Source organism: Etheostoma cragini, chromosome 11 (assembly GCF_013103735.1).
Source record: "Etheostoma cragini isolate CJK2018 chromosome 11, CSU_Ecrag_1.0, whole genome shotgun sequence".
NCBI lineage: Eukaryota > Metazoa > Chordata > Actinopteri > Perciformes > Percidae > Etheostoma > Etheostoma cragini.
Window position 1 is genome coordinate 13234321 of NC_048417.1, and position 24785 is coordinate 13259105.

Below are 24785 nucleotides of genomic sequence, written 5' to 3' on the forward strand. Positions count from 1 at the left end.
TATGTAAATAATAATTTAGGAGTTCAATGTGACCACAGTTCAGATTTGAAAGCAGTTAGCAGAAATGAGAAGAACTATAGTGCCTCCAGCTAATTTCCCTGTAAGATCATCTGTTCTGAGTGAGAGCAGAATGCATTAGTTTGCTTTTCAACTGTGGGAGCCTGTAGGATTGAGCTGTTGGCTGTGTGCCCACTGAGTGTATTCAACACTTCACAGATAGATCTTTGTCCTCTTTGCTTTTACGCAGCTGCTAAACAACCGTAAGACAAAAGCATCTGGGGTACCCCAGCACACCGATGAGAAATGTTCACCATATGAAGAGCTGTGCCAGACAGCCTGAGACCGTTTGGATACAGCCAAATCCTATGCTTGGGATAAATTAAGCAGGAATTTAAATGAAAGCCTATGTAACCCATCATGACCTCATGGCCTCATATTCAGAATTATGTGTAAAATCCGACTCAAGATATTCAAAGATGTTTTTGGGATAGCACTCACAAAAACAAACCTTGTGAAGACTTATTTCTTCAAACCTTGTTATAAGATTGTGCAGGAAATGCTCATGACTCATCTTTGCTCATGCCGTTGTGATGTAGTGCTGAATGTGACCAAGTGGAATCTGAGTTAGAGGCCATTGGACAGACACTCTCTCCTTTTCTTGCACCAGAAATTATTTTCCCGCCCAAGAAAAAGGTGTAATGCTTTTACCATTTGCACAATTCATGGTTTTGTAAGGTATATGTGTTGCTGTATGTTCACTTGAGAGGAAAGGAACGACTACCAGCAGCTTCAGGGGAGAGGAAATCCCAGATGTTTTGTCTAAAAAAAAACGCTTGACCCCATAAACCACGTGCAGACCAGAGGAGAGATCAGTTAGCAGTATGAATGTTATAGCTACACCACTGAGAGGTCTCATAAGTCATCTTAGCTTCTGACCCTTTACTCTATAGGAAAACAATACTGTAACAATAGTGTCCACAGCTGAATAGGGGAAAGTATTGTTGTGAAGAAATGGAAACTCTGGCGTGTATAGAGTGTATGTGTGTGTGTGTGTGTGTGTGTACTGTGCATACTTTTCTGTATTTATTGATTTCAAAGTAGAAAAACACAGCATTCTAGGGGGTAAAATAGATGTATTTTTATTCCAACAAAATCACTGTATGTGTATGTATGTATTATCAGACCAGTGGTTGCATCATGTATTTTCATCTACAGAGACATCCACATAATTTAAATGGAGTGTGCACAGATACATTCGTGGAAAGTGTAAATGTTTAGACACTGATATTGATGTAGTGACTTCATAAATGGGTTCTACTTTGCACAATAGACGCTTTGAAAAGTCCAGTATGATGGACAAGAGGTCATTTAAGTCTGTGCAGTTGGAAAACTGCCCATCAGTGCTTCAAGCAATAAAGTAATGGATTGACCCACTCTCACAGCGGTCAGCCAGGGGAGAGTATATGCCAACCGCTAGAGAGATTAGCTTCTGTCTTTCTCTTGTGATGAGCTATATTTGCCACTTATTGTTAAGCACTTACTCCACGTCTAAACAGTTTCCATCATGAATCTGAGGACAAACACATCTCTGCAGGGGTGGTAGTGTCAGGTTCATGTTATGACCGACTCCCTGTCCTTCCAGGATCCAGCCGCAGGACACAGGGATTTGAGACACAAGAGGAGAGACTTGTTGAACAATGGCATTAAAGAGATCTCCGTGTCATCTGCTTCATTGTCAGAGCATTGATGATGAATCCTGACACGTTGGGGTCCAACTGTTACACAGACCAGCCAGTCAGCTGGGGCGGAAAGGAGGAGGTTTCTTCTCCTTCTAATGAGGGTTGGGGGAACAGAGAGGAAAGGAGAGGTTTGAAAAGGGTAAAGTCTTGGGTCAGGGTTGAGAGGTTGGCAGCATGAGGCAGAGGACAATAGGACTGGCGGGAGCGTCGCAGAGAAAGAAATCCCAGCAGCTGGGATAGACGCAGTGGATGGTGGGAGTTGTCCATGGGAAGAAACCCTGAGATTAGCTGGAGAGTCTCGTCTGATGTCCTTTCATTATGTCTCTCTTGTCTGTGTGTGTGTGTGTGTGTGTTTACATGCTTTTGCCCTGTGCAACAAGTAGAAAAATGAAAGACCCCTGTGCTTTTTGCCATTCCAGTAGCTGCAGTCTGAGAAAGTTTAATTTGTGGAGATCCTCATCAGTGTAAGCTAGAAACATGTGAGATCTAACTGGGACTCATTTGCTTTTACATAATTTCTAGGCCCCCTGACACAATGTGCTAGATTTCCCCAATATATTTAGTGCAACATTTTATCTGCTTGTGTTGCTTAATTTGCTAAGAGAATATTCATAGTATTACAAGATTGATACAAATACCTCCTTATAATTCAAATTGACTGCTGTCCCGTCACAAATGTATCATAGAAAGCAACTCAGTGGTCTTTTGTGTGTTGATATATATATATATAAAAATGTTAACTGTGATAGTTATTGTATTTAAAGGACTTATGCCACTAAGGGAAGTCCCTGTGGGATTTTGTACTCTTAGTGCAGTTTAATGAACCATTATAAATTTCAAAATGGCTTTGGGAGGGGCTCACGGTCAAAATGACTGCAGGGTGGAAGCAGTATGCAAAACATAGACATAAAGAGAGTAGATTCATAAGTCAGATCAGAAGGTCATCTATACCTTAGGGGGCCATGATAACATGTGCATGAAGGAGCTGACTAGTTGTATGTGGAAGGTTTCACTCATAGTGACAAACCTACAGAAGTCTTTTACCAGACTTTGAAGTTCTGCTTTATAGCATCTCTTGTTGGTTGGTGTAGTTTTTTGCTTGCAGCTATCTACTTTATTAATCCAACACTGGGGAAATTCCTGTGCTACAGCCGCTCAAAAGAAAAAAATGTACACACATCAGAATAACCCAAATACTCATTGAATAGACATAAGAGAAAAAATATACAGAAAGTATTATAAGAAATTGAAAATTCCTTTTGAGTTTAGCACCTCAACAGCCAGATATTTCCTTAAAGAGTTTATGGTGTCAAAAAAGAGATCATATCTGTGAGAAATAGACTTAATGTTACTGGTAGCATTCGGCAAGATGATTTATTGGGTCAATTGGCACTCAGCGTCCTGATCATGTTCCACAATTAAAATTTCCTGAGGGTTGTCTATTCTGGAGAAACGGATGAATGCCAGATGTTGGGAAATAAAAGTCAGTTTTAAACCCCCTAATTTTTCTTGCAGACAACAATTCAGAGGTAGCTGGGTATTTTCATTACCCCCACAATTTGGCAAAGTATTATCACAATATACCTAGACAAAATAGCCATAGCATTATTCTAACTGGATAATGGAGAGGCGGTTGCTTGCAAGGCCTCTTTCCTGGTTCATTGGCTCCATAATGTAAGTATGGCAGACCACAAGACGGCAAAGCCTCTTCCAGACCAGAGGCATCATTAAAATATTTCGAGGACGCTGAAAGAAAAACAAACAATTTTGCAAAGACATTTACTTTTCTCTAAAATGGCAGAAGTTTTTGGCCTGTATTGGAGGAGGTTGTACAACTACTATAAACGCCTCCTTTCTGTTTCTGCCTTTCTCACTTTCACTTTTTTTCTAACTTTATGTTTCTGTTTCCTGGCATTGATTTGTTCTTTTGACTCCAGACTGAAATTATGAAAATGTTCATCTTTAGGTTTTGACATTACGTTGGGTTTTCTGGTCTGGCCAAGCCATAGTGGCAGTGTCCAAGGTACTGTAAGCTAGGAAGCCTGGATAATACGAATCATCTGTGTTTCCCACTCTCTCTGCAACACACTTAGGCCAAAACCACAGTGGCTGTGGAGGTGCCAGAGAGTCAGGGTTGTGAAGCTTTTTAGAGAAAAAACATGTTGAGTGAGTGTTGCTCCATTTTCCAGACCTAACGTGATATAGTATCACAAACATGCAATTAGAGAAGTGCTGAGTCAGATACCCTGGGCATTGTTTGGTTGAAGACTAATTTCACTGGAGCGAAACATTCAATCTGGAAATTGCAGAAGGAAGATGGAAGAAATGCCAAGACATAAAGTATGTCACTATTAGAAATGGTTCAAATTGAATAGCAGAGTCGGATTTTTCCAAAATGTTCAGGTGTTAGGGACTTAGAGTATACTTTATAAGTGGAAAAATTTGTGTAAAACCTTTTGAGGCTACAAACGGAACTATGTGAAGTCGGAAGTATTGCCTCAATTGTCACACAACAACATTGGTTGGTGGTGAAAATGAAAAACATCTGGAGGTGTTGAGTTACAAAGAAACTAGCTTTCCAGACCTCTGTAGCCAACTGGTCATCTCTGCTGAAGGCTAGCAGCTCAAGACTAGCGGCTTGAGGCTACGTTAGCCGCTACTAACATGACACACGAATCCCTGACCAAACTGTTGGCAGCAAGTTGCATTGTGGGTTATTGTTTGTAGGTGCCAGGGTTTGACCAACAAAAAATAAAGACACTTGTTCAAGTTCAATTATAAAGGTTGGAAAGCCTTTATTTAAGTATGATGCGACCATAACAGCCTAAATACCTTTGAACCTTCACTCTGCTCAAACAGTGATGGAGTTTCCTCTTTTTAGATTTTTTCCCTGCTAATGAAACAATAATGGTAGAGAGAAAGAGATTTTTCTTAGTTTATAGCTTTTTAACAGAGGCAAAAGAAGGCCCCCGGATCATTATAAGTTTGCCTGTTTACTGTGGTTTTCCCTCTCACATTCCACTTATTTTGTCATAAGTGGCATAGTCATTATTTCCATTGCAGTGATAGGATTTCTTTTCTTAGGAAATAGGAATACAACTTAAAGGCTCATGTTGGTTATTTTTCTATTAAAGTGAAAACTGTACTTTGAGGCATGCATTTTAATGACTGCTATAACAAATCATATGCTGAATTTGAACAAAAGTCTTATAGAAATGTCCACTGCTTTTGTAATCCAAAAAATGGGTCAGCAAAACAAGCCAATGGATCTGTATGGTGGAGTTGTAGTGCACTGCTTTTGAAAACCAATCAATGACTTGGATTCAGCACGCCAAACATGAAGGCAGACAGACATACAGAACAGATTGACCTATGAAAATTGCCTGCGTTTAAATCTAGGACAGTAAGGCCACCAGAATACATAAGAATGATTTTCCCTTACTGAAAAAATTCACCAAAACAGTTTTTATAAGAATCTAGGTCTTCATGAATGTCAAAATGTGCTACTAAGCACTGTCATATACAAGAGAAGGAACGGTATAGCTTGTTCCATGAAAGCAGATATTTACACAGGCAGTTTGCTCTCTTTTTTGGCTTTCTTCTGCCTTTCAACAGGCTTTGGCCTTCACAATGAGGCATAGCTCATAAGGTTTGATCTGTGCTTATTTGCTCTGTTGTAATGAGCCTGCTTTCTCAGGCCGTCTGCAGTATTTGTTGGAGGTACTTGGGCCTGGTCACAGGCTTGCATCCCTGAGAACTGTGAGCCAAGCAGGGTGCATGTCTTCACGGGTGACTGAACTCTGTGGAGCATTCAGGGCCCCCAGTCTCACAGCGTGAAAGGTTGACCCACAATGAAGCCTCCTCCATTTGTATGAGCTTCATCATCATTCAGATTGGGTCCTCAAGTAGGGGAGTGGCGCTGTCTCAACACTGGGGCTGAGCATGCAGCTCTCAGGCTTCGCCTCCTACGTTCACATGAGTATTCCCACAGCCACTCAGCCTGTCACAGTATTTTTGGTAAAGATCCAATCAGTCTAGTACTCATTGTGTCTAACAATACCTTTCTTGTCTAATTCATTTGGTACCACTTCAGAGATAGATTTTGTCATTTAATGATTTTGTCAATAAATATCCTGCAGCACGAGATATATTATTAAACATTACAGCAGTGTATTACAGATTGCTGTAGCATGACATTTACCAGTGAAGTTATGTTTGAAAGCTTTTTAGTATAGAAACACTATACTTGTATGTTCTTTGCATTATGTATTATTATAAAGGGGTTTCTAGAGAACTCTCAAGCCCCTTAGAAATACACAAAGTAGACATAATATTATACTTTGGATGCCTAGAATTAGGCAAATTGTGCGTGCATTAGCTGATTGGCAGTAGTTCATTTTTTCACAGTCACTGTCTTTTTCATCAGCTGCTTGTTTACCAGGTGACTAGTGATGTCCAGTCGTATTCATGCAGTTGTACTATACAGCATGGTCATAGTAACCAGACACCTCTCACAGTTACTCTGTTGACACACACATGCCAGCGCTCTTTGCTGCCACACAGATACCCACCACCCCAGATTCCTTGACAGCTCCTAAAGAGTAATTCAATTCAATTCAACTCAATTTTATTTATAGTATCAATTTATAACAAGAGTTATCTCGAGACACTTTACAGATAGAGTAGTAAACCCTAACCCTAACCCTAGACCATACTCCAGAATTTACAATGACCCAACAGTTCTAGTAGTTTCCTCCAGAGCAAGAAACAGTGCGACAGTGGCGAGGAAAAACTTCCTTTTAGGCAGAAACCTCGGACAGGCCCAGGCTCTTGGTAGGCGGTGTCTGAGCAGAGACCTTTACGCCAAAGCTAATTGCGTCACCATTTATTATTAATGGCTTTCCTTGACATAAGTGTCTTTTGACTGAAACAGATTAAAGCTAAGGTAGAGGGTATGAATCTCTTTCAAAATCACTGTTTTAGTTGACTTCATATATTTGAGGATGAACACTGTGACGCTAACGCTATATATGCGGAATATCTATTGAGTGGTGCTACAACTGTTAACACTGGTTGGACCACACTTTTTGACTGCACATTTTGACTAGGCCTGATCACATGTTTTGAATTTCCTTGTGCATGTGTGCAATGAACTCAAACATTTTGTTCTTTTCAAAGGCTGCAGATGGATCACTGGCTTGTTGACGTGTCTTGTGTATCGTGTATCAATCTTTAACTTTTGAAGCTTCACCTGAGCTCCTCAGTGCAATTAAAGGGGAAATCCCAAGCACAGCTACCTCAAAAATGCCATTATGCTTGCATGCTGCCATCACATCTACATATGGGTTGGAGTCTTCCTTCTCCAGTGACATCCACAGGATGTCAGTTCTCCTGGCGTTTTACAGGGCTGATGATGAAGAAACTAAAGATTAGTGCTGCATTTGTTGTTGTGGGATCCCCACTAAGTTCACTTCCCTGACCCCTGAGGCTCTCATCCCCTGCTGATCCCCCTCCTTTCTGAAGTCTGGGATCCGTGAGAAGACCCCACTGCAGCTCTGCTCCAGCAGGGCTCTCCCCCCACCGCTGAAAGGCCTTTCTCTCATTAGCATGCCCCTGGGGCTGCACAGCCTGCTGTTGCCAAACAAACAAAACCAAGATCTTCCACCCTGTCTCCCTCGTTGTCTGTTTCTCCAGCAATCTCTCGCTTATTTTTGCCGTGCCTTGCCTTATTTTTAACAACTTGGTTCTCATTCTATCATCCCCTTAGCATTCTCTTATTTGGCCGTCCTTTCATCAGCTTACATTCTTCGTGTTTCTGCCCTCATGACTCTCTGTATCCCCCATTTTACCCCCAATGTTATTTTTATCAGCCAAGAAGACACTCCGTGTCCTTGTTTAGGAAATGCAGATTTGCCTTTCTTTCATGTGTGCTTTTTATGTATGTTAGAAGCCACCAGATGGACGGAAGACAACGGTCAGAGGTTGCTAATGTATTTTGCAGGAGCAGGGGGCATATGGTGACAATCAGAAGATGAAGAGCTAACCCCCCCAAACCAGAACACACCCCCACACACACACACACACACACACACACACACACTGTGTGTCTTTCTTGAACTGTGGTCAGATGCGAAATAGAGAGAGTTGATGTGCTTTCTGCCTCAGCCTATTCGGCACTCAGTTGACTGAAGTAGGGGTCCATACTCACCCATCTGCACGCTTTCTGATATAACAAGCCTGCTCTCATTGGATTGCTAATCAGGGTTCAACTTTTGTTTCTGAGACAAGCACACCTGAGAGGAGAGAGTCTGCGGGCATGGACAAGGATTTGTAATTCATTAGGAGGACAAATTAATTTGACTTAAACTGAATCGCAAAACAGCCAAAACAAACGGAAAAGGTGCACATTTTGCCTGTGAAACTGGGTTTTAAGTTAACTTGGGCTCAACCAAATCCCTACGCACAAGATCTCCGATCCTTAGATAGGATCTGTGATCTAGAGTGGAGCGGTGCCTTTGCGAGGCAGGACGAGACGAAAAAAGGGATTGTGGTAGAGAGAGAGAGAGAGATAGAGTCAGAAACGTGCGTGAAACAGAGTAAGCAAGGGAGGAGAGGGGAGAAAGGAAGAGAGAATTTGCTGAATGGAAGCATTTTTGTTGGATGGGAGAAAAACAACCATGGAAACTCCATCAGAAGAAAACCAAGACCAGAGGCAGGACAAAAAAGGTACCAATGAGCGCTCACAAAGAGCCAGTTCAGTTCTTTTCACAGCCCTGTTTACTGGGGCTTTAACCTACTCCAGCCTGCTTGGTTTCACTCCGCACAATAGTTGGGTAGATTTTTCTCAGATGGGACTTTTAAATGTCAGCACGGCATCCTTGTTTGTATGAACATTATTGTTGATATTCCAGTTGTGTTGTGATTGTGCATCACTGTCACCTCTGTCATGCTTCCAGTCAGTGGTTTTCTGCAGTATTTCTGCTTGTTTTTGAAATATGACCTAATTAGACTAGATGTATGTGGGATGTTTTTTAGCAGACCTACCTCTTGCAGCAGGAGGGATGCTGTGTTTCTGCTGGTCATCATCATGATAGTGTCACAAAATGAATCTGTTGCAGAATCAACAGCAGATCAATCAAACCTGGGGTCTGTTTGAGTTGTTCTTTCAGGGGTTGGTGATTAATGAGGTGGATGAGCAACTGGCAAGGACAAAGATGAATGAACCAGACATTACCAGTCTTGCAAATAGACAGCCGTAATGAGTGTGTACAGTAAGGAGAGAGAGAGCGCGTCATTAACTTGCTTACCCCATCTTGTAGAAATTAGCATAAACCATTGATTATGTAATCTCTTTTCTGAACATCTATTCCAGGTAATGAACATTCAGACAGGCACGTTCCCAAGAAAGGCTGTACTGCTTATTAATGTAACTCATGGAAAAAAGAAAGTCTGTGGCTTTTAAACCTTTTCTTTTAGTGATATTTTTTAATCTCTGAATTTGTATAACTGAAGAGCTTTGTTCCAAAACAAATATATGTAAACCATTACACCTTTGACAGTGTGGACAGTCACATGTCTGTCCGCTAGGGCTGTAACAAAGATGTAATTTTTGAGCTGTCAGAAAATAGGGAAAAATATCCAACACAAATTACTAGATTCCCAATGTTGTCTGTTTGCCTGAGAAAACAGAAAATCCTCTTATTTAAGAAGCTAGAGCTTTGAGAACCAGCAAATGTTTAGTTATTTTTGCTTGATAAATACCTTAAAATATTAACCAATTACACTATTGGATATTTTAAGTCTTGATGAGGACAGTAGAGAGCTGGAGAGAGAGGAAAATGATGAAAAGAGAGGAATTGATAGGAGAGAGATGGGGAATGACATGCAGCCCAGGTCCCCCCTCTAGACTCCAATCAATGATGTTTCAATAACATGGTTGGGGCTCTGAGCTACGTCTTGGACCCAGAGTTCCTGAAAGCTTAGGCTGAGTTGGAAACCTGTGGGTCAATAAACCTATTGAGACACTGTATGTGATATGGACCATAGACCTATAAAAACAGTTGACCTGACTAAACTCTCCCATCATTTCCTTACACATCACACAGCTCGTGTTCCCAAATTTACTCCTCAACTGTCCCTGAACATGCAATTTATGACCCGTTATGGTCTCCATTGCTTTTTATTGTTATTGAGTACATCCACACATTCCCTTCAGTTCCTCTTACACACAGCCATGGTTGAGCTACAGTCAAAAGCTATTAGCTGAAGGAGTATAAGTTTCCTTTGTTAGGTAAGTAAACACTAAGACCACTTTATGACTAATTGGCAGGCACAAATCACCCATGTCCCTCGAGAATGGCCATTAAAGCCATTATGGCATTTTTAAGTCTCCTCTTAAAGTGGAGATTGTGTAAAATGAGACTGTTTCTCTTAAATCGTGTATTGGCAGCTTGCCCCAATGAAGCAACAAACAACAACACCTAACATTAGCTATAAACAGACACATCTGTTAGCAATAAGGCTCTATGCTAGATTAAAACTGAATGGTGTTTTTGTCGGAGCTAGCAAATTTGTTGTTCAGGGTCTGGCGATGAGATGGAAGAGTCACAGCGTCTTCATCCCAAATTGTGTCTTTCCAAGTGTGTTGGTTTGTGTAAGTGGAATTTATTTGTGTATGAGATACATACTTTTACTAAGTACATATGATTATGTGGGGTTTCTATGTGTTTGTTTTTGCCCGTGATTCGATGTTTGCGTAGGTGTGTTTTTGTTTGTGTTTAAGTCTGGTAAGGACATCAAATTAAACAATGTTTTTCAAAATGTCTGCTGCTGACTTGAATCGGGGATGCATTTAGACATTTTTCCACTTTCCACTGAGGGTCCCAGCTGTTGGAAGATTTCAGCTCTGTGGTGTTGACAGGCTGTTTTTACGTGAAGTCTGGTCGAAGGATGAAGGGTGGTGATGTAGCATGAACCAGCTGCAGGGGTTAGTTGGATGAGTCTGGGCTCAAGCTAACTATGGTGATGCATCAATTAATTTTTGGATTTATTGATTCATTGTTTGGAGTCAAAGCAGGCATTTTCAAATGTCTTCTCTTGTGTGACGAGCAGTCCAAAACCCAATATATTCATTTTTCTTTCAGGAGACCAAGAGAACCTGATCATTTGATAAGCTGCAACCAGTGAACTTTTAGAATTTTTTCTTGAAAATGACATATTAATACTTACCTAATTATCATCTATTATCATTTGTCAAAATTGTTTGCTTTTGTCGGTCAATTAACCGATCAACGGACAAATCGATGCAGCTCTAACTCCTAAAATATTACTACCCCAATTTTTCTTTACCAAAGTATGTGGTAATTTGACGAAACATTGTTTTTTTTAAGAAAGAGGCACCAGGTGAACACAATATACAATACAATAATAAAGGTGTATTATACTGTAGATTAATGCGGGAACTAGTTGATATTGCCTTATAATGATGTAAATTAGCTAACAAATTTGCAAGTAATCAAAAACTAGGTCACTCACAAACTAAGAAAACCTAGAGGTCTTAGGGAGCTCTGGAAGTCTGGGGCCCTGGTGTAATAGCCCACATGGCCCACTTGGTAACCCAACATTGTACTTATTGACATAAGGCTAAGATGAACCCTTGTTTTCTTGGTCACTCTGGTGTTTCTGTTTATCTGTCCGCTGGTTGGTCTTAATGAGCCATCTCATTCACACAGGATTTGAGCTGCTTTGACAAACAGGATCCTCCTGGAGTGTGAAGTGGCGGCTGTGGCCCATTGTTGGCTGGGCTATATGCAGTGCTGGAGGGACACACAGGATGGAGCTCAGCGGTGGGCTTGTCCTGGGCCTCAAGCCTGTGGGCCGGAAGCGCGGGACTGTGGTTCACTGCCGTTCTGAATAGCTCCTGAGAGTCCAGTGTGATGGACAGTCTAGGACTGTGCACACTGGCTCTTTGTATCAGGGCTTCTTGGACTCTGTCTCTATTTTTTCTGTCTCTCTCACACAATGCTATACACACACACACACACACACACACACACACACACACACACACACACACGTCTTTTTCCCTCCCTCCTCATGAACCCGATGTGGCAAATGTGGCCTCTGCTGTAAGGCCTCACATTGTTATTACAAACAGTTGCTAACTTGTCTGTCTTACTCTAGTTTTCATTCTCATCTCCTCTTATTCATGTACTGTAGCAAAGAATTGGAGAATGGAGAGTCCTGAAGTGGTTTGAGGTCTAACCAGGACTGGGAGCATGTGAAAGTCATCAGAGGGATATGGCCCAATGTAATTTCATTTACAAGTGTGCTTTACTCAGAACAAGCCAGCAGGATCCATTTAGTACAAGCTTGTTTTTGAGAGAGTCACCAGCTCCTACCCCCTGTGGAGGAGGGTGATTTGAGCTGAAGTATCCTGTACGCTATGAAATCCTACACAGTACTCTTAGAGATAACAGACTATGTGGTAGGTTAACTGATACTGCATGTTTTATAACCCTCAAATGCACATTACAACATCATGTGTGCAATTTTGTTAACCATCAACAGTCTAATTGCGGAATCCATCTCCCTCTTTGAACTAGACTTTGTATACTAGATTTTGTTTAACTTGGAAACAAAATAGTACATCTAATAGATATTTAATTTAGAGATAAGCTTTCTTTTTTACAGTAAATTAAAACAATTGTTTACCATGGGGAATATTTTCATGTGCTTTCTTGCCAAGAGTTTCCGCAAGAAAGTGAATAAGTGAACTTCCCAAAACGTCAAAGTATTCCTATAACCAACAGCGCAGCCCCACCTCCCTTAAAAAAGAAGAGAGAAAAAACAAAGCCAGTGTCAAGATCTGATTCGGAAACATGAGGCCTTTTATATAGTAGGCAGATTTAATGATAAGTTTGCACATAATATCTCACAGATCCGGCAATTACTCCAATATCCCACCTCAACTTTAAATCCATCGACTGAATAAGACTGATTTTACTTTTGGTGCAGACTACCGTCCCCATGGTGCTTTGTGCAGGACTGCTTAAGCGCGGTTTTGCTTTGATTTTATTTCTGTCTCCCCTGATGTCTAATACCAAGACTAAAGCTTTCTGAGAGGCCTTTGTGAACAGAGTAGTATTCCTGATGCTGCTAATAGTTGAACCTCGTCAGTGGGCCTGTCCTTGTGCCAGTGTTTTTTCAGTCAGCCAGAACAGTTATACTAACTTGCCAACATGTCCAGTCCAGCTGTGAAAACACCATCTTGGAAGTATTGTGATATTAAGGATAACAAAGACTAAGTAATACAAGGTTCTTCCTACATTCTCATCTGAATGGATGAATGCTTCAAAAGCAAGTCACTTCAGTAGTATGAACACTAATCAAACATGCGGCTTATCGTTTAGATTGGTGGCTTTCAATGTCTCTCTAGGTGCTCCACGTCAGTCTGAGACATGCTCCAAGGGAGGGTGGTGCATAGTCAAGGTGACATTTTTAAGCATTTCCTACATTCAGTATAGACTTCATGGAAGAGTTTAGTTTCTTTTAGCTTTAGACATCCATGTGTTGTTGTTTTTTTCAAATTTTCAGATCCAGCAAAATCCAGGAAATCGAGGCAGACTGACTGACATGACATGATGACGTCATAGCGTCCAATACCATGCGTTCAACTTTAAGACAGTTGATCTAATGGGAATAGTGACCAATTTTGAGGCACGGTTTGAAAACAAACTGATTGCACTGATTTTCATCCATGACGTGCCACACCTTATCACAATCAAATTAATTTATAATAATTTTCCCCCAGCATGTTCCCTTGGATCAGGGAGGCTCCAAAATCATGGTAGCACGTTCCGCGATGCCATGTTCATCTGCTACACTCTGCGGTGCCCAGCTACGTCCTGCTGTGCCTTGTAATGCCGCACAGTGCCCTGCTATGCCATTAACTACTACAAAGAACTGCTACAAACTACTATTTTTTCTATTTTAGTTATTTCCACTAACCCCAACCGGCCCGTCAGACACCGCCTACCAAGAGCCTGGGTCTGTCCAGGGTTTCTGCCTAAAAGGAAGTTTTTCCTCGCCACTGTCGCACTGTTGCTTGCTCTGGAGGAATCTACTAGAACTGTTGGGTCATTGTAAATTCTGGAGTGTGTTCTAGACCTACTCTATCTGTAAGTGTGTTGAGATAACTCTTGTTATGAATTGATACTATAAATAAAGTTGATTTGAAATTGAATTGAATTAACCGGTGTGACTGTTGTGGCTGCTTCTGTCACTCTATGCACATTTAATTTGAGAGATTTGGTAATAGAGGCAGACTTTTCCTAGGAAAACCTTTATTCTCTTCAGGAGGGTGAACTGTGAGACCTAGTGGACTTATAGCTAAGATACACTTGCATTGTGCGTGTGGCATCCACTACAGGAGCAGTTCTTCCTGTAAATGGACTGAATTTACTTTGCAGCTGGGCTCAATATCCTGTCTGCTTTGATTCCCAGCAGCCCACTCAACCTCACCGACATTTTCATCAGGAAAATGTGGGCCGCGGTAGACGTTAGCTACTCTGCTGTGGGCAACCTCATTGAGTTGTGGTGAACATGCTGCCATGACAACTCCTATTCACCCACCATTGGACAAAAATGTTTTGTTATCTGCGTACTACACAAATAGTCACGATGAAGTATTGGCCAAGCGACAGTATATCTGTTTTAATTTTCCTTTTTGTTATGACAAAGAGTTCAAACACAGATGAACTTTCAGGATTCTTGCCTCATTGAAGAAGCAAGTAGAAAATATTTTCTGATCCGTTTTGCTTCAAGAAAAACACAAATTTGTGTTACAAAAAGCTCTGCAGCCTTCAAATTACACCCCCCTCACCCCGTTTCCTACAAGAAAGAGCAGAGCTAAGAAAAAATGGTGAATGTGATAATTCAAGAAGACGATTCAGTATGTCACTTGTTAGCCTCTACACACCCTATCATATAGAAATTACAGATCATGACATCACAAGTTTTGAAAATGCATATAATGGTCTCTTACATTGCTGACATGGAACAGAATGCGCTGAAAACCTTTGTCCAATAATTTCCATTACATAATGTAATAATTGCATTGTCTTCTTTCTATTACATAGGTTGTGCTTCACTAATGATTCATCTGCTTGATCTTGCTTGATCTGTTATGTGATGGTTGGTGCAGTTCTTTCAAAGCCAGAACAATATAAATCAGCTTCTCTTAAACCTGTAATAATTCATGTTTTTGTTTTTTTTCACACTTAAAACTGCTGACATGCTTTTGAAAACATTGTGTCAACCAAAACAATGAGCTGAAAGAGGCTAAAATTCTTCGTAGAGCTGAGGGGAATTGTACAGTTGGTGATAATTCACTGTAGGTTCATCACTACAAGGGACCTCTGTCACATACACACAGTCATTTGATTCGTTATTAATTTTAAACATATTGATTATAGCAGCTTTAAATGCTTCAGTTGAGTCCATTAGTGTGAGATCAGGCATTTGTGAGAGCTTTAAAGCCATTGACCTGAAAGTCCTATTACTCAACATCATCCTGTCGAACACATGTGGATCTCATTTGAAGCACAGTGCGGTTTGTTTGCATGCATCTACAGATAGCGCATTGTGGTAACTGGCTCTGATTCAAGCTATTAAAACACATTGCATGAGGCAGATCCATCTGGGTCACTTCATTCCCTCATCGTGAGTTGCCATTGATTTCAATTACAGCTTGGCTGACACCCATTGCTCCGACCTGCTGGATGGCCATTAGTTCCCTTTAAGTGTAGTGATGAATTGTCAGGTTATACTTTAAAGGCAGTATAGACTGTAAAAACCTCAGCCTCACCCAGCAAACTGTACTGTTTCCGTTGGTACTTTACATTGCAGAAGTCTCGAAAGGAAGCATGCCTCATCAAGCATGATCACAGACACATTTTTTTGAAACCTATTTTGAAACAGACTTCTCTGTGTCATTTCCTTTGTTCTTTGGATATCTAAGTAAAAAGTCAGTGTCCTGATCCCGTGTTATTAGTTACAACATGATACATGACTGGTGACCTGTCCCGGTTGTGGTGGGATAGGCTTGATGGATGAATGGATGACTCATGAATACTAATTTTATACTTCATTCTCCTGAGATCACCTCCTGTCCTGCATGTGAAACATAATCCCTTATATGGACTTGGAAGCTTATGCTGACATAGAATTTCCTATTGCACCATTTCAAGCAAAACAATTTGGTATAAAACACTGGTTCAGGATATCAAGTGACACTTGTCGCTGACCGAATTTGTCTGCGCCCCTTTACAGGTTGCTTTGAGTGCTGCATCAAATGTTTAGGCGGGGTGCCATATGCGTCACTGGTGGCTACAATCCTCTGCTTCTCTGGCGTTGCTCTCTTCTGTGGATGTGGCCATGTGGCTCTCACTGGCACAGTGACCATCTTGGAAACCCACTTCTCCAAGGTCACCAGTGATCACGCCATGCTGACTGATGTGTAAGTGACCTTATACTGTGTAATACATTGTTGCTTGTAATGCTTGTCACAGTTTCCATTACACAATATGCTCACTGTGAAAATGTGCTCTTACATAACCATCGCAATAAAGAGAGGCCTAAAAGTAAGATGGATCTCACTTTTGACGAGGTTGTCTTTATGATGGTTAATTTTAGCCAATAACATTTCCCATGTATACCTTATCCTGGTGAACAGTCCTAATATGGACCTTATCATTATTTTTTTATTTTTTTCAGTGCATCCATTAGTCGAGACAATAAAAGAGGAATAACAAGAGACAGGACTGCACATATGTTTTACGTTCGTGTAGCTTTGGAGTGAACTGTTTAGTTAAAGATGTCTACAGAGGAAGGCCGTCTCTTGGCAAATGAGTTCCAGAGACATGCATCACCTGTTATCTCCACATTTGGGCTAAGTGTCTCTATGCCCGTCTTTGGGAAGCTGGATCACAATCTTAATCATAACCATCTGTTTATGGTTAATCAGCCAGTCCAGGTTACTTATGTTTTAAAGATTGCAGGCAATTTGAATGACTTTAAGCAGACATTTTCCACACCAGACAGTGGTACGTCATACTATTACTTTACCTCACCTTTTTAGTAGGTCTCTTCAGATGTTACGTTTGGAGGCTAAATGCATGTTAGTGCTGTATTATGTGCGTTTAACCCATTGCAGCTTTACAGGCACAACTAAGCCAATGTGTGACATTGCTCTTTAACAGAATACAGCTGATGCAGTATGTCATCTATGGCATTGCTTCATTTTTCTTCCTGTATGGGATCATTCTGCTGGCTGAGGGCTTCTACACAACCAGTGCCGTAAAGGAACTGCACAGTGAGTTCAAGACCACCATCTGTGGACGCTGCATCAGTGGAATGGTATGTTATTACAACCCCACATCGCTGTGTCCAACCTGATTTTTAAACACAGAATGCTTGAAGAAAGGTGTCATGCCGTGTGATTAGATAATACAATAAACACAAAGATGAAGCCGATGAGATTATGAATTGTTACATTTTACAACTGGTTTAGTTTCATGGTTGTCTGATAATGGCAACATGTCTGTCCTCAGTTTGTGTTCCTCACATACATTCTGGGTGTGGCCTGGCTCGGCGTGTTTGGCTTTTCGGCTGTGCCAGTTTTCCTCTTCTACAACATGTGGTCTACCTGTGCGGCCATGCAATCTCCCATAGCCAACCTCACCAACATTGACTCCATCTGTGTGGATGTTCGTCAGTACGGTAAGAGAATTGCACTTTGTCCAGGAATATGTCTTGTTTTATTAGTGTATCCACGTATCCACTGAGGGGGCTTTGAACCAATGTAACCAATATAATAACCAACATAATAATCTAAATTAGGGGATTAAAGGAACCCTTAAAACCAAGCAAAGTCTTCGTGTGAGCCATCATCACCTGTTGAATACGTCTTGTGATTGTGACCATTTCAAACAAAGCGCATCTTACAATTGAACTTTTATCAGGTTTTTTTTTAGACTATAGGTCAGGCAATAATTCAACTCAACTGCCTCTTTCTGCGAGAACATCCCTAGTCTCGCATTGCCAGACCTGTCTCCACGGGCTGTGTCGGCGGCTCAGCGCTTGAGATTGGTCTGGCTACACCGCTTATCTAATCTGAAAAAATGCTCTGTCTTGTTTGTATTTTTTTAAACCAATCACAACAGTCCTGGGTGGTGCTATGTGCTAAGACATGATAGCAGAGATAACAAGAGCACAGGATGTCAGGCTTTATTATCCCAGCAATGTACAGCAATGTGCCAGAGTAGACCCTCCTTGATTGATATGCCCAGCATATTCCACATGCCCAGTTTGTATTGCAGGCTTTGTTTGAAACCCAATCCGAGACAATTGTTTTCTCAGATTTGACAAAGCTCCTTCAGAACCACATAAGACATCATGACATAATCAATGCATCATTCACAACGACTAAACACACAAATCACTTTGGTCTTGTCGGTGGAATCATTTGCCAACTTTTAAAAAGTCTTACACTCGCCATCCACTCGAAACATAACATTATTACTCTTTGGCCGGCTCGCAAGCCCAAACAAGTGTATACGGCCTGCCTGTTTTTTTGTTTCCGGTCTAGCTAGATCCGGTGTAGTTTTTCTAATGTTATTAGTTGTTGCAACAGCATGTGAAAAAAACAACAAAGTTTGCTATGCCAAACAGAACGTTAATAATGCGATAAAAAAATTGACCTTGTTAAAATGGGTTTGCGTAAACGCTGTTAATAACGTGTTTAACTGACAGCATTAATGAAAACCTTTGAATTTCATGGCTACAGGAATTATTCCATGGAATGCCACACCAGGCAAGGCCTGTGGCTCTACGCTAGGTGACATCTGCAACACCAGTGAGGTAAGATTCTTTGATCCACACAGATCAGCAGAGAAGAGCAGAGGAGCATGGCATCCCTTTATAAACTGAAGAATAATCACTGTTTGTTGTCTTTTTCCAGTTCTACCTGTCTTATCACCTGTACATCGTAGCATGTGCCGGGGCAGGAGCCACTGTGATCGCTCTGGTAAGCTTCCCACCGCTCTCTCCATCCTCTCCCTTTAGTCCATCTTTGCACGGTTTGTATCGTTGTATCATGTGTCATGTGCTCCTCTACTCATTCCCAGACCAAGAAAGATTACACGTAGGCTTTTTCTCAGCTTCAATTACATTTGCTTCTCTACCATTTGCTTAGATGCACATGGCCCTGTAATAATTTTAGTATGGATGGAAGAGAGTGCAATATGGTTTGCTTTTTTGCAATTAAAAAGTGTAATTTCTAAAAAAAAAAAAATCATGAGTTTGAACCACCAAATCACAAGATATTGGAAAATTATATTTAACTTTGTGCTGCTGGAAAATAATTGGTCACTTTACTAACTTGCAAGAGTACTAGTGATAAGGAGATCATCGGCATGTTCTCTTACAACCTTTTCTGTTCTCTTCCACCAGCTGATCTACATGATGGCTACCACTTATAACTTTGCTGTTTTGAAGTTTAAGAGTCGAGAAGACTGCTGCACTAAGTTTTAAACAGTTTTAGGAGCACGGTACAGATTAGAGACAGTTGCCACTGACAACAAATGAACTAAAAAACCTGAGAATAGGAAAATCAACATCTCTCCATTAGTAATCATATGAAGTGTAAATAGCTGACTGTATGCTTCATTTAGCATTTGGTATCCGGGGTTATTGCTTGTCCGAGGACACCTGATGAAAGTTGTCTTTAGATTGGGGTGGTGTTTAGTTGGCTGGTTTGTTCTGCTTTCCTTGGCACTCAATTTTAGAAATGTGTCTCCATTAGATTTTATTGAAATGAACAGTGCTAGAAATCCACAACAGTGTTATTTATATTCATAACGCGTAAAGCTGCTTATGACCTGCATAAAAGTAGTATTTCAAATGATTTTTTAAACTTACAGTATTTAGCATGCAGTACATCACTTTCTTGCATAACAGGACAAGCATCAGTTGACTGCAGTCAGAGCTGTATTGCATTACTCCTGAGGCACTATTCTATATCATTAATGTAAGATTGATGCGCAGGTTGTAACACACACTTTTAAAAATGATTTAAACTGGAAATGAGACCAGCGAGACATACACTGCTACCCACACCCACCCAGAACACATTTCCTATTTGTCATCAGATGTCCTCTTTCCACTGCATAAAGAGGACATCTGATGATAAATATTAAAGGTGTTCTCAGGTTTTGTTTTTGATTGCCAGATTAGCAGGTTTGGTGAGAATGAATTCTAGTGATACATCTGTAAAAGAATGAGTTACAGAGGCAAAGTGCCTGTATTGCCTTATTTTTCTTTGGTTTATCTTTCATTAGCCTTCAAATTTTGGTGCCAACCCATAAAACCATGAAGTGTTACATGGAAAATATTCAGTATTATTTCTTTTGTCACAAGTTACATTCTAAACTGAACTAAAAACCTTTCATCAACTGTATTCTGCTGATGAGTATTATGATGACTAGTGTTAAAAAGTAACCGCACATATCTACGTAGAACAGCACACTATGAAGGGTTAGGCCAGTACCAGGGGTATACTTCTGCATGAGGCCCTAAGCCTTACTTTAATTTCATGTATTTTATAAATAAATAAATAAATTCTCCTATTTTAGAGTAGAGTAAATGTATTTTTTTCTATGAGGGCTGATGCTGGTATAGCCTCAGCTATGAAGTTGATGTTTTGTTTCCTCCATTTTTCCTTTTGTTCCTTCTTAAAGTGCCATCAAAGAGCCATTTGTTTTTACCTTAACACTGAGCCTGCATGCTTACATTTTTTCAGATTCTTTAATCTGTTTAGTTACTTATACTCCATATTTCATATATTTAATTTTCTCTTAAGTTTTTGAAGACTGTAGCTTTTACTTTCTATATAAAATAAACAATCTTTGTTTACAAAAGTATCCCTACTTGGTCTATTTCTTATCAATTGTACAGCAGTGTAATACTGAACTACATATGGATCAGTGTCAGATTCACAACAACTCATGCTTTGCACTAACCTCAAGCTATTACAGCTGCATACAACTTGCATGCACAACCTTTGGCACTCTTTTTCTTCTCATTCTCACGTCTAAAAAGTGTTCTGTAGTATTGTGCATAGCAAGATAGTAACCTAACTCCAGATTTAGTAAAGATTGTAACAGTGATGTTACAATAATTGTCTTTTTGAGTAATGTCACCCTTTTTTGTTAAGTCTTTTTAAAAGCATAACTTTATCTGTTTGTCCGTGATGTGTAGCTCTGACTCCTGTAGCTTGCTTTGCATCTTTGACATGCTCACCGGCCATCCACCTCACCCTTCTCTTCCAGATCCACTTCCTCATGATTCTCTCAGCAAACTGGGCCTACCTTAAGGATGCCAGTCAAATGCATGCCTACCAAGACATCAAAATGAAGGAAGAACGGGAGCTGCAGGACATCACCTCACGCTCAAAGGAATGCCTCAATTCCTACACATAAGGATATTATACACTCAAAACCCACACACGAGTAAAGACACATAGACACTGTGGCCAACCGCTGTGGCCCCTCTGGACCAAGACAACGCTCCTCTAAAATAACCTGCCAACTGCCGTGACACTGTGCAGTACTAACCAGGCTCCTAACAAACTAATGCATCAGTGTTGCTTTCTGCACTAACTCACCAAGAAGTGTTTTGAAACTGCTACTTAAAATTTCATTTCTATTTTTATGAAGGAAAACGGCAGTTTTTGAATTCTGATATACATGTAGTGTTTGATTTTCTCTAGCTCTTTTTATAGCCAGTTTTTTGCTGACAATGCTTGAGACATTGCACTATTCTTATACAACGCATAAAGATGCCTTGTTTGTGTTACGGCCTCCTCTGTTTTTCTTTTTAGCTGTGGTGGTCAGTTTTCAACAAGCGACTGCTATATTTTTGTTTGCTTTTTTCCCAGTCAAAAATGCGGACTAATTATACACAACGTGAATGGCCTTACATTCAGAGTTAACGTGAAAATTCCAGATTGCATGTCAGAATCCAATTATAATGACACAACATAATGTTAGTGACACAAGACTGTCAAGTCACAAGATGTTTTTTTTTCCCTTTGAAATAGGAAATAGGTCAAATCTACAATGTGGACCCAGTAGTTCTGTTGTATTTGGTGGTATTTAACTGCATCTTAATCCCAGTGTTTAATCATTTGGTTCTAGATTTTATTGTACAGCTACCTAAAAAGTCATGCAGAACATTCATGGCCTATAATAACACTACCCCAGGTGTGCACTAAAGCCTATGGAACACTTTTCCTCCACACTCCTTTGTAAAACTATGGTTTGAACATCCTACTATAATCACACACACCGGGAGCTCCTCTACATGACATTAGCATAGGGTTTAATCTTTATGGATAATGCCATAAGAATAACTAATTTGCTAAATGTGAACTGTTGCCAATAATTAGACAAAAGGATGGTCAATTTATTCAACATTTTTTAAAGTTTGGTCCACGTATATTCAGTTGTGCAAATGACAAAAACAGAGCGAGCGCCCTCTGATCCACTATAAATTCCTTTTTAGCTCATTGTCTATTGTAATCTCATATTGTAAAATATGATCTAAAATTACTTGATTTTGAAAAACCTTATAAACAAGTGTAAGTATGTCCCATGTGACTTGGTACTATGGAAAAACCTACAGAATTTAAGGTGTGAAAAATGTAAACTTGTTAAAAGTCAGAATTTTTAGAGGTTTCTTATTTTTCAAGATAAAACCACTTAATTTGTGTTCTTAATTTTATATTATTGCACCAGTTTTGGATGTGCAACTGTCATAATGCTGACATAATTACTCATGTAATCTTTTATTTCTATTAGTTTAGTTACAGAGATAAGTTCTTTGTTGCATGGAGACAACTGTTTCTGCAGTGACACGTGATGTACAGTCACGTATACGGACATCAACAGTAGGCAGTGTTTGCCTGTTTACTTTTTTTCTAATTAAATACAAATTAATCCATGTTTTTGTAGCTGATTAGTTGTGGTTTTTTTAGGTTCTTTCCTCTAAAGTCAAAAGTGTACATGTTTTATATTATTTTCTTGCCTGATAGTATACTTGTGTTGTCTATGAATGTCAAGGGCTTCCTCGTAAATATCTGGTGTTTAACATTTAAATAAACTTTCAAATAAGTAAATGCAACACCAGTCATTTAGGGCATCTAAATGCTAAAGTTAGCCAAAGTATGAATGGCATTGCGACTCTCTGCCCAGTGTTTTACACAGAATCTGTGAGATATTGTAGTAGAAAATCTGCATAGTTCTCTGCAGGAGTAATAGCTACAGGTGCACAATCATAGACATATATACGTATGTCTGTGTGTACAATGGCCAAGAAGAAAGATGACAGATGAACATAATGCCAATGTACATCTCACCTTAATATGCTGTTTCCTGTTGAATGAACCAAAAACTAAAGAATAAAGGCTATCTATCAAACACCAGGAGGACAACAATCCAGCATCCTGTCTGAATGTAAATCCCTTTAAGACATTACTCAACTGGCCTGTTGACTGTTTTTATGAAAATAAAAAAATAAAAATAAACTTCATTCTGTTGCAGTGTTTTTTTTGTGATAAGAACATCTTGTTTGGTTGTGTACAGTCAATCTACAGAAAAATATCCAATATGATTTATTCAAAACGTATGCAGTTAATGTAAGAGTGATGCCAAATATACATACTGCAAAGCAACATGTTAAAATATAAAACAATCAATGCTTCAAGGTTGTTAAAAACAGTCCAAGAATAATTCATCCGTTCATGATGGCAGTCTGGAACAACGAGCTCACCAGAAATCATCATCTTCATCCTTGTTTGAAAATGCTGCAATGCTGGGAGAACAATAACAAGTTAATTTGTGAAAGCCTTGAGGGACAGAAAAAAAACTAAATCTAAACCAAAAATAGTACTTCTCAATTAATTTATCCTTAAGACAACATTTCTAGAACAAATACCATTGAAAAGACCAGGAGATGAGAAACCACAAAATAAATTACATTTTTTTGAAGGATTGAGGATTATGCAGGATTATATATATATATATATATATATATTTATTAAAATGCCCTGCAGTAACAGCATTACTTTTGAATTAGAAAATCTAAGCCTTAAGTCTTGTCAAATGTTTTTAGTTACCTGTCGTCTTTCTCCTCAGACAAACTCTTTGCCTCTGGGCTCGTGTGTCCTACTTCTTCTCTTCCAGGGCTCTGAAACCCCATCACCACTCAGTTTAACACACATGCCAGCTGCTACACGTCAAGTCACAAAAGCAAAGTTTTACCAGAGTGCGTGCAACTCACCTGTGCATGCTGCTTCTCTCTGGTTTCCAGGACCATCTTCATGTATTTCTCCAATGGATTTTCACCTTTGGACTCCTCCCCTTTATTATGTGCCTCTTGTTTCTGCTCTTCATCGGCTTCTTTCTTAATTCCAGTTTCTTCTTCTTTCCCCTGTCCTGTTTGATCCATCTCTTGGCAACGCTGGTTAGACATAAAGACTGTTAATACTCATTTAACCAGGTTACCTTTTCTAAGAAGAACCTTGTAAAGCAAAGGAACTTGGTGCAAGAGACTCATTACCATCTCTTTCTCCAGTCTTTCAAGTTCCTGCAGCTCCCTCTCTCTGGCTTCTTCTTGCTCCCTCTGCCTTTGTTCTAGTCTTTCCTTTCGCTCTCTTTCCCACCTCTGCTCCTCATCCTCTTCATCCCTAGCTGATTCACCTGAGGCTTGTGGGACTTCTATAACATATGGATTCACATGAGTCATAGCAATTGTCAGACATCACTTTATTTTTGGTTTAAGAAGCATGCACACCGAGAGTGACCACAATTTCAGCACGATATAAGAAATTCATACAGTCACACTGATGGTGTACAGTAGACGGTGGCCATTCTTGTCATTTTGGGTCAACCAAGATAGATCATGATCAGAAATGGGGGGGGGGGGGGG

At 40.0% G+C, this 24785-nt stretch overlaps 2 protein-coding genes across 6 annotated transcripts in view; one reads left to right on the forward strand and one right to left on the reverse strand.

Annotated features, from left to right (window-relative positions):
- gpm6bb (glycoprotein M6Bb) overlaps nucleotides 1–23382 on the forward strand; it is a 28603-nt gene extending 5221 nt beyond the window's left edge. Inside the window, exons 1-7 of one of the 3 annotated variants that reach the window (XM_034886626.1) lie at nucleotides 8282–8465; nucleotides 16071–16257; nucleotides 17000–17156; nucleotides 17351–17519; nucleotides 18586–18659; nucleotides 18760–18825; nucleotides 21128–23382. In XM_034886626.1, coding sequence (XP_034742517.1) covers nucleotides 8381–8465; nucleotides 16071–16257; nucleotides 17000–17156; nucleotides 17351–17519; nucleotides 18586–18659; nucleotides 18760–18825; nucleotides 21128–21277 — 888 coding nt within the window. In that variant the 5' untranslated portion in view covers nucleotides 8282–8380 and the 3' untranslated portion in view covers nucleotides 21278–23382. Of the gene's footprint in view, nucleotides 1–8281; nucleotides 8466–16070; nucleotides 16258–16999; nucleotides 17157–17350; nucleotides 17520–18585; nucleotides 18660–18759; nucleotides 18826–19250; nucleotides 19684–21127 lie in introns of those variants that run through there. The other 2 variants (XM_034886627.1, XM_034886629.1) reach the window with 2 other exon arrangements.
- Nucleotides 23383–23408: 26 nt separating this feature from the next.
- Nucleotides 23409–24785, reverse strand: part of ofd1 (OFD1 centriole and centriolar satellite protein) — a 9019-nt gene continuing 7642 nt past the window's right edge. For 2 of the 3 annotated variants that reach the window (XR_004658631.1, XR_004658630.1), the window contains exons 20-21: nucleotides 24417–24577; nucleotides 24288–24317 (exon numbers count right to left, since the gene is read on the reverse strand). Coding sequence is in view for 1 of the 3 variants with exons in the window: in XM_034886623.1 (XP_034742514.1) it covers nucleotides 23624–23669; nucleotides 23974–24044; nucleotides 24138–24317; nucleotides 24417–24580 (461 nt within the window). In the remaining 2 variants the exon portion in view is untranslated. Of the gene's footprint in view, nucleotides 23670–23973; nucleotides 24045–24137; nucleotides 24318–24416; nucleotides 24581–24785 lie in introns of those variants that run through there. The other variant, XM_034886623.1, reaches the window with a different exon arrangement.